Source organism: Otolemur garnettii, unplaced genomic scaffold, assembly GCF_000181295.1.
Source record: "Otolemur garnettii isolate 467f Iridium unplaced genomic scaffold, OtoGar3 scaffold00153, whole genome shotgun sequence".
In the NCBI taxonomy this organism is placed as follows: Eukaryota; Metazoa; Chordata; class Mammalia; order Primates; family Galagidae; genus Otolemur; species Otolemur garnettii.
The window spans coordinates 3,807,127-3,817,839 of record NW_003852548.1 but is presented as its reverse complement, the minus strand read 5'-3'; the positions used below and the strand labels follow the sequence as shown (position 1 = coordinate 3,817,839).

At 41.6% G+C, this 10,713-nt stretch overlaps 1 protein-coding gene across 1 annotated transcript in view; it reads right to left on the bottom strand.

The window, feature by feature from the left end:
- The window catches only part of CCNB3 (cyclin B3), a 58,494-nt gene extending 53,401 nt beyond the window's left edge, over positions 1 to 5,093 (bottom strand). Inside the window, exons 1-2 of the mRNA XM_012811271.1 lie at positions 4,998 to 5,093; positions 1,654 to 1,740 (exon numbers count right to left, since the gene is read on the bottom strand). Coding sequence (XP_012666725.1) covers positions 1,654 to 1,740; positions 4,998 to 5,093 — 183 coding nt within the window. The remainder of the gene's footprint in view (positions 1 to 1,653; positions 1,741 to 4,997) is intronic.
- Between the last annotated feature and the right edge of the window lie 5,620 nt (positions 5,094 to 10,713).

Below are 10,713 nucleotides of genomic sequence, written 5' to 3'. Positions count from 1 at the left end.
GAAAGGGGAAGAGGGACAGTGATTGGCAGGTTCTCACTTGATGTGCACAAGGTAAGAGTGTTCAACACACTCCCTGGGTGAAGGCTCAATTACAACTCAAACTTTACTTTAGAAATGAAAACAATGTAACCTAAATATTTGTCCCTCATATTAATTTGAAATAAAAAAACACTACCCAACATTTATCATGTACTTACTGCCATACTTTGGCCACCATGTTCAGTGTTGTATGTATGTTATCTTCTTTAACCTTCAAAACAAACCTAGCAATTACCTATTAGTATTATTGTCCTCATTTGTTGGAAAAGGAAATTGAGGCTTAGATAATTTAAATAACTTCTCGATAAAAAGGGTAGAAAATGGCAGTACTGGGACTTGAAACCATGTCTATTTGATGACAGAGGTTTATAATTTTTTACCAAATGTTATATATAGTATTACATAAACATACAAAAACCTGGAAGTTAATAATTCAAAATAACATTTGTTATTCTCAACAACAACAACAAAAACCAAACAGAGCAGTTCTTCTTAGCAGGCCAGGACCTCACTGTGGCAAATGTTGAAAGTAAGATAGAGATAGGGACACAGAGACCTAGTAATACTGACAGAAAGAAAAAAATTAAATAGGGAATTCCCAAAATTCAGAGAAAAAGGAGCCCTCAATCATCAAATTGATGAGCTGAGATATCTACAGAAATGCCCAACCCTAGGAATGACTTAGGTACATAGTAATGATGGAACTTTGTCCAGAAAGCACCAAAGACCAGTCAAGGTGATCAAGGTGAATCTTCAGAACTTGAATGCAAAAGAGAAATGGGCTTTCTGAGCTGTTGGAAAATTAGAGGCAGAGATACTGCTCAGGGATGACACTGTAAGGTAAGTGCCTTAGTCTATTCAGGCCACTATAATAAAATACTTTGCACTGGTAACTTTCTTTTTTTGAGACAGAGCCTCAAGCTGTCCCCCTGGGTAGAGTGCTGTGGCATCATAGTTCACAGCAACTTCCGACTCCTGGGCTCAAGCGAGTCTCCTGCCTCAGCCTCCCAAGTAGCTGGGACCACAGGCACCCGCCACAACGCCCGGCTATTTTTTTGGTTGCAGCTGTCATTGTTCTTTTGGCCCAGCCCGGGCTGGATTCAAACCCGCCACCTTAGGTGTATGTGGCTGGCACCTTAGCCACTTGAGCCACAGGTGCAAGCCAAGTATTTTTAATTGTCACTAAGCCTGGGCTGTTGCTGGATGGGGCCAAGGATGCTGGTTGTGGTCAGTCCCACACAATAGAAAAACTATCCTGCCCAGAATGCCTATAATGCTCAAATATACACTGCCCAGACTGCAATGATTCCACCAAAATACTTACCTCCAAGGCCTAGGCAGTCAGCTAAACCACCTCTAAAGCTAAATACAATAGTTCTTATAATTAATCTATAATTTCCTATCTGTTAATCACTCTGCTGCTTCCAGAAAACTCCAGCAATTGATCCACATGGTATGTTCCAGTAGAAGAGCCCCTGCAGTTTCTGAAATTTGGTCACTGATATCAAATAAAATATGTTCTCAATATTCCAGAGAGGATCAGTGTTTAGTAAAGTGGAAAGGTAGTTCAAGCCTATATAAAACCACAGCAGGGGATTGGACTAGCATACTCACATTGGTGAGATCTTCAAAAGCCAATCTGGTTTTGAGTTCTCCTTGAGGTGATGATGGAGATATCTTTGCTTGGTAATTCTTCTCCTTCTACAAAAGTAAAAGAAGTAAATGAGTATATTCAATTGTAAACAGCCTCTTCAGGGACTTTGGGTTATTTTCAGGTCTAGTGGAAACTCTAGGATCTCAAAAGAACCAGGGATGCATACAATAAACTCCAATAAACTACAAGAAAAGGACATTTTGGAAGTCAGAAATGCTTATCAAGTCCCTAAAGGTGGCAGTCACTGATGACAGGAATAAGTCTGTAAGGAGACATGATGACCTTCAGCATAACTCTCAAAAAGAGTGAACTATAGCTTGGTAAAGCTAATTTTTCCTCTTACTTCTCTCATATTTATAATTATCCTATCCAAGACAGACCACCACCACCACCACCACTCTTAGTCATTCCTTTAATATAGAAGATTTCAGGTAGCTTCTTAAAGACATTTCCTATAAGGATAATAACACACATACCTACATACTGGTCCAGGATCAGTTCTTTACTAGCTGTTGACCTTGGGCAAGTCACTTAATCTCTGAGCCTCAATTTTCTTACCAGTAAAATTGGAATGAAAACCTTCCTTAGAGTCCTTGAGGATCAAATAAGAGAATACGTATTTTTAATGTCTCTATAAGCTATAAATGGATAGAAATAGTATTTAACAGTATTTAAAAGTATGTACTCTGGATAAAATTGTCAACCTCACAGGGAAAATTTTGTATTTTAAGGAAAGTTTTATAATCCAAATTAATCTCTAATAGTATATATATGGAAGAGAAAAGGGCAGAGAAGAAGGATGAATATTTCAGAGTAAAGAGGAATCTCTTGGCTCAGCGCCTATGGCTCAAGTGGCTAAGGCGCAGACTACACACACCCAAGGTGGCGGGTTCAAATCCAGCCTGGCCCCTCCAAAACAACAATGACGGCTGCAACCAAAAATTGCCGGGCGTTGTGGTGGGCGCCTGTGGTCCCAGCTACTTGGGAGGCAGAGGCAGGAGACTCACTTGAGCCCAGGAGTTGGAGGTTGCTGTGAGCTGTGATGCCACAGCACTCTACCCAGGGGAATAGCTTGAGATTCGGTCTCAAAAAAAAAAAGAGGAATCTCTTTCTAGGTATTCTGTATCTGTGCATGCCTTACCCCATTCCCACAGTATGACCATCTTTATGGGGTTAGAGTATAGGGCTCTTCTATAACCTAATAGATTTTACTTGGTGAAAGTCTGCTATATCTCAGATTTTCCTTATGAAATTCTGAGAACAAACCTGCTCTACCTATATCAGAGAATTGTTCTAATGTGAAGCAGGACACTGGGATCAGACCATTTGCTCTATTCTCCATTTATTCCATTAATACATAGTACATGGCACAGTAAGTGATCACAAATTTAGAGATCTAGATTCATGTTACAATACACCAATCCAGCATAATAGAGAAATTCTAGAAGAACTGAGAAGAATTACTTCTGTTCTCTAATTGACTAAGCCAAGACATAAGTAAATTATTCAACTTTTATCTAGTTCACGATAAATAATCCTAGTAGAAATAATTGGTAAAAAATAAAATATTAGGCTCGGCGCCTGTGGCTCAAGTGGCTAAGGCGCCAGCCACATACACCTAAGGTGGCGGGTTCAAATCCAGCCTGGGCCCGCCAAACAACAATAACAGCTGCAACCAAAAAATAGCCGGGCATTGTGGTGGGTGCCTGTGATCCCAGCTACTTGGGAGGCTGAGGCAGGAGACTCGCTTGAGCCCAGAAGTTGGAGGTTGCTGTGAGCAGTGAAGCCATGGCACTCTACCCAGGGTGACAGCTTGAGGCTCTGTCTCAAAATAAAATAAAATAAAATATTATTTTCTCATAAATTACCTAAGAAATAAATTATCAGTCTATTATCTAATTCCTACTTAGTATGCATATTAGTGGTAGAAATAACCAATCAAAAATAAAATTACAACTGAAACTGAACTCAATAAAACTTATATGTGCAAAATGTGCTCCAAGAAAGTTGGGTTTAGAAAAATAACTGCCACAAAAGGAAACTTACAGTCAGAAAATTTGATATGGATAAAATCCCAATTAATGTATATAATCTTTCTTGACAAATTTATATGGGAATTAAATTTGACTACTCCATGAAAATCATTTTAGTAAAACAAAAATGTAAATGATTAGACAATGTTAATCTGTGCTAAGAGAAAACCAATCAAGGAAATTAAATTCATCTAATGATGTTTGCTCCAGGAAACACTCTCTTGAATGTAATTCATCAGTGTTAGTATAATTCTGATTATGTGTGATTATAAATACAGAACATCCCAAGGTTAGAGTAACAATGTCAAACCACGCATAACGTCAAAACAGCAGAGTAAAAAATATACTCATTTGTCACATGTAATAGCTATAAAAAGCATGATAATATATTTGCTGATGTAATCTTCATACTTTCCCCAGGATGTACCAAATAACCTGTCAGCAAGGTGCTTTTAGCTTCTCAGAAATAGTAAGAATATGTAGACTGACTGTTCTTTGGTTTTGAGAGTTGTGGAAATGGCCTTCATTTAAGTATTGCATTTATGGGAAAAAGTTCACACTTCCTTCCCAAGTTCTCATTTACTGGTATTCTCCAACTAAAAGAGATGCCAGCAGTGTGGAAATGTTCCCTTCTCTCCACACCCACGCCAACATCTATAGTTTTGGGATTTTGTTACATGGGCTAATCTTACTGGAGTTAGATGACATCTCAAAGTGGTTTTGATTTGCATTTCTCTGATGATTAAAGATGATGAACATTTTGTCATGTGTTTGTAGGCCATGCGTCTGTCTTCTTCAGAGAAGTTTCTGTTCGTAAAACATAACTATGGTTCAAAAAGGAGGAGGGAAGAAGAAGGAGAGGGGCAGGTAAAGGGGAGGCCGGGAGGTGGGAGGGTTTGAGGAGACCTAACCTAATGTGCATAATGCAATGATACATTTCTAAACTATTAAGAATAGAGTATGAATGTCTTACCACAACAAATAAGCAAGGATATGGTTATGTTAATCAGTTAGATGTAAGCATTCCACCTTGTATATCAAATCAGCACACTGTACCTCATAAATGTATTAACATACAGTTATGATTTAATAAAGTACTAAAAAAAACTTTCAAAAGGCAAAAAAATAAAAAATAAAAGGGATACCACGCCTCCCCAATTTCTCACATTAAACCACACATATTCCAGAAGATTCAAGGATGAGGACTGGTACTAAACCAACAAGGGAACAGACTACTCAAGACACTATCGAGAAAGACAGCTTGCTCTAACCTTTTCATATTGGTCATGAACAGTGGGCACAACTTTGCTGGATGAAGATTTCTTAGCCTCAGGTTTGGAGCTTCGGGGTAGTAGTGGCAGTGGCATCTCTTACAGGTTCAGTAGTGTCTTTTCCAAGGCAGAGCTACAAATAGAAAGGGAGTTTTTAAAACACTATTTATCAGAAAAAAGCATAGAATTATCTGGAAACTCTTGAGAAAACCTAGTCTCTCTATAGCATCCCTAGGAATAAACAGACTTTTAAGCTGGGCAAATCTGGGTTCAAATATTGGTTGTATCACAATTTAACCTTGGGCAAGTGACCTAAACTCCCTCGGCTTTAGTTAGCTCACTGTAAAATGGAGATAAGTATACCCACCCTCTGCACGCTGGCCCAGACAGTGCCTATTAACCTCTGTGGACAGTAGGATGTGTCTTAGCCCTTAGTTTAGGCTTAAAAACACTGGGGACAAATTACATGAGAGTTTTACATTGAAAATAATGTAGAAATTGACAGTTCATATAGTGTGGAGGCTAGATGGTAGAGTTAATGTTCTTTAAAAGGCATAGGTTCCTGGGGACAGCAACCTAACAGAAAACACAAGAGAATACACACATACATGCATGATAGGTGCATTCATTCAGAAGAAATTATAATCCAGTTCTAGACACTGAGTAGAAAAAAAATTCAAAAGATGAGATAAACAGTAGAAGGAAGTAATGTATTAAAAATCACATAAGAATTTAACAGTTATTACTTGATCCCAATAACCTCGAAGAGGACTATCTTTGCTCCATCTCAATGTGGATATAAGGATGTAAGGAACCTTATATTCCTTAAGGTTCTTCAAGTTTGTGAATCCCCAATAGATAGGATATACATATTTGTCCTACAAGCAAATACATAATTAGGAAGAATCATTGTTTGGATATATAAAAGGCTCTTTCTACCCAGATACAACTGCCCTTCTAACTCCACCCATATTTAATTTCTAAGCTCAACTGCATTTAACAAAGAACAGGTTTCCCTGGCTCAGAGTCTGTGGCTCAAGTGGCTAAGGCACCAGCCACATAACCTAAGGTTCAAATCCAGCCTGGGCCTGCCAAAAGAACAATGACAGCTGCAACCAAAAAATACCCGGGCATTGTGGCGAGCACCTGTGGTCCCAGCTATCTGGGAGGCTGAGGCAAGAGACTCGCTTGAGCCCAGGAGTTGAAGGTTGCTGTGAGCTGTGATGGCACAGCACTCTACTCAGGGGGATAGCTTGAGGCTCTGTCTCAAAAAAAAGAACAGGATTCCCTAAGAGAGAACTAAAGACAATACAACAAACTTACCATGATGTACCATATAGTTCAGGCAATGGAGACAAAAATACAAATCATAGATCCTAGCATGGAATTATTCACATATACAGCTCTAGTTAACAAAAATGTGACAGGTGATTTAATAAAGGTAGATACAAATTACTTGTTATGGACTGAATGTGCCTGTCCACCCCAAATTCATATGTTTACATTCTTCCATTCTTTTTTTTCTACCAGAGAGACAAGATCTCACTATTTTGCCCAGCTGGCCTTGAACTCTTGGCCTCTAGTGAGCCTCCTGCCTCAACCTTCAAAAAATGTTGGAGATTACAAGTGTGAGACACTATCTCTGACACATATGTTGACATTCTAACCCCCAATGTGATGATATTAGGATATTAGATCTTTGGGAGATATTTAGGTCTCACAGAAGAGACCTCACAAAAAGGAGACCTTCCCAAGAGAGCTCTCTTACCCTTTTCCACATGAGTATAAAGAAGATAGCCATCTAGGAAGCAGGCTCTCACCAGACACCAAATCTGCCAGTGCCTTGATCTTGGACTTCTCAGCCTCCAGCACTGTCTGTTGTTTAAGCCACCCAGTCCGTGGCACTTTATTATAGCAACCCCAACTAAGACAGTACTATAGAAACACAATGCAAAGTCAGTAATCTTGTCCAGGATGGGGGTAGATGAAGGTATTACAGAGGAAATAACATCTGATGAGGGTTCACATGGCAAACAGGTCCTCAAGGTGACTGAGGAACTTTCTAGGGAAAGAAAGCCTGAGGCCAAGCAGAAGCATGAACACACAGAGTTCAGGGATATCCCAATTGCCTGCAGTATGGACGGGGGAGGGGGAAGAATGGAGGTGAAAAGCTAGGCTGGGGCCAGGTTAGTAAGAAGGCAAACAGAGAAGGCAGCTTGCGGAGAAAGTTTAAGAAAGGAGAAAGTCTGATTTGGGTTTTGCTTTGGATAGAGAAGTATTAGACATTTCATAGGTTAAGAAAAGTCAGTATAAGCATGAGCATTCAAATGTATTACTTCAGTTTATTCTCACATTGCACCTCAAGGCTAAGCAGGGCAGACAGAATTCTCTCCATTTTATAGTCTCAGATGAGCTAAGTGACTTACTCAGGACAAACTTTTACGTGGCATAGATCACTCAGCTCTTTCACAGATCTTTCTAAAATACTGTGAAGTCTCTCTGATCACACTCAAAAATATTCCAAAACAGTAAAAAGCCATAATGTGAAGAGGTAGAATGAGCACAGGATTCCGAGTCTGTGCAACTGGGCCTCCTAGAATTCTAAATGCTAAACTAGCCAAATTAGCATCTCTGAGCCCGTTTCCTCATTTACAAAACTGCTATAACATCATTTACTTGCAAAGGATTTGTGTGACTCAAATGTAAATTTATATATATGCAAAAACTGACCCATAGCAGACACTTAATAAATGCTGTGTCTTACTCTCCTTCTCTTCTCTCAAATACAAACTTATTTTCCATCTCATCCCTCAAAACTCAGCCAAGCAGCAATAAAACTAAACTGGATGATGCACCCACCTCCCCCCATTTAACTGCACTGTATGAAAACCACTTACTCCACTATTATTTTTTTTTTTTTTTGAGACAGAGCCTCAAGCGTTCCCCCTAGGTAGAGTGCCATGGCATCACGCTCACAGCAACCTCCAACTCCTGGGCTCAAGCGAGTCTCCTGCCTCAGCCTCCCAAGTAGCTGGGACCACAGGCGCCAGTCACAACGCCTGGCCATTTTTTGGTTGCAGCCATCATTGTTGTTTGGTGGGCCCGGGCTGGGGATTCGAACCCGCCACCTTAGTTGTATGTGGCTGGCGCCTTAGCCGCTTGAGCCACAGGCGTCAAGCCTACTCCACTATTATTATTCATCCCTCATACAATTTTGTATAGATGATCAAGGACACATGATCCGAAACCTTTAACTTTCAAAGGGAAAGAAATCTGGAGTCCACAGGCTAAAAAATGTTCAGTTGATGACATTACAGGTTAACTAAATCTCAAGGAAAATAAGGTTATTCAAATAATGGTCACACACCTCATTCATTAACCTACACACTAATCTCTTGCTTTGGAGGACACACACATACTGATAAGTAAATTAATTTCCCTGCTGCTTTGGCTAGGGAGAAAAGAGAATTGACACCATCAAAAACATCCTTTCATAAAAGGATATTCTCTGCAGAACACTGTAACCTCCTACCACCTACAGAAAGCTTAGCCTTACTTGGACAGGAAAATTAGAATCCTTTCCCCTGTTCAGACTTTCCCTTTCCCCTACATACACACTGGTAAGTGTTACAGACCCCATTGGGCATCCCAGGGCGGGTGTTGAAATCCACACAGAAACAGCAGAGCTAAGCTAATTAAAACAGTGTACATACAGTAAGGAGCAGCAACTTCATTTTTATATATAAAGGCAAGTTACAAACAGCAATGCGCTGGGAAGAAAATGCAGTATGGTGAAAATAAAGCAGCACTGGGCTGGGACGGATGCCTAGGAGTTCTGGCCCTGCTTCCCCTCCAGCTGGGTGAAACTGGACAAGTTTCTTTCCCTCTCTGGAACTCAACCTCACCACCTAATAAAATTATGAAATAGGACCAGAGCCTCACTATTTAGTGTGGTCAATGGAAAAGCAACATTAGCATCACCTGGAAGCCTGTTAGCAATTTTAAAATCTCAGGCCCCAAACTAAGTCTATCAAATTGAAATCTGAAAATCAACAGTATCTTCAGGTGATCTATATGCCCTTTAGTGCTTAGGAGCCATTGTTCTAGGGCAGTGGTTCTCAACCTTCCTAATAGCGCGACCCTTTTATACAGTTCCTCATGTTGTGGTGCTGTAGCAATGAAAATAATTTTATCGTTGGGGGTCACCACAACATGAGGAACTGTATTAAAGCGTCGTGGCTTTAGGAAGGTTAAGAACCACTGTTCTAGGGTCTCTTTGACCTCTGACCTCCTAGAATTCTAAATGGACCATAGCAGAGAGTGGTAGGAAAGCCAGACCTCAAGCGGGTTGTAGGCAGGGGTAGAAGAGAGCCACAGGAGATAAAAGGTGTTTAACAATGGCTCGGCGCCTGTGGCTCAAGCGGCTAAGGCGCCAGTCACATACACCTTAGGTGGCGGGTTCGAATCCAGCCCGGACCCGCCAAACAACAATGACGGCTGCAACCAAAAAAAAATAGCCGGGCGTTGTGGCGGGCGCCTGTGGTCCCAGCTACTTGGGAGGTGAAGGCAGGAGACTCGCTTGAGCCCAGGAGTTGGAGGTTGCTGTGAGCTGTGATGGCACGGCACTCTACCCAGGGGGATAGCTTGAGGCTCTGTCTCAAAAAAAAAAAAAAGGTGTAACAATGGAGGAGGGGTACACACGTGTCCATCTTCCCTTCATCTCCTTCAAGCTGTAATTCAAAAGACATCCCACAAGTAGCATTCTACAACTTAAATATTTCTGATCTCTCAGCACTTGCAGATGAAATTAATCCTACACATTTTCACTTGAGAAAAAATGTTTTATAAAAATGCGCTGATCCAGTCACGTGTACTAGTCGCGCCATTTAAAAGCTGGGATCTAATCTTGTTTGCTTTGCCATCTCACCTTCTAACACACACTGCCTGCCCAAGCTTGTACAGGGCTCTCTCCGCAGAGTGCTGACTGACAGAAGTACTAGGTAAGATTTAGTGGCAGGAAAGCCGCGCATTCCGGCAAGAGCCCAAGGACCGACCGGCAGGCGACAGAGCCGTTCACTAGAACCGGCAGTACAAGCCCAAAGGCGCCTACCTCACACCGAGATTGAGGACAAACAGGAAAGACCACGGACGCACCCCTAGACCAGGAGAAGCCAGGTAAATGAACTGAGATCCTTGCTGTAGCGACGCAAATCCGTCTCACTCTAACCTACACACCATCCAACCGGTTCAGTTGGGAATTTTGAAAACTGCAGCCCTGAGGAAGCGCAGTAGTGATTGGCCAGAAGAGGACCAATCAGCATGCAGAGCTGTGCCGTAGGCATGCTTAGCAACGAGGGGCGGGACTTGGTATTTTTAAATTGAACTCCGCTTTAATGGACTTCCTGTTGGGGCGTGGCTTCGAGTACAATTGGTTGGACCCAACTGGACTGACACCGCGGGGGCACTGGGTCTCAAACGGTTTGTTTTGTTTTGTTTTTGAGACAGAGCCTCAAGCTGTCCCCCTGAGTACAGTGCCGTTGCATCACAGCTCACAGCAACCTCCAACTCCTGGGCTCAAGCGAGTCCCCTGCCTCCGCCTCACAAGTAGCTGGGACCACAGGCACCCGCCACAACGCCTGGCAATTTTTGGGTTGCAGCCATCATTGTTATTTGGCGGGCCCGGGCTGGATTTCAACCCGCCAGCTCAGGTGTGTGG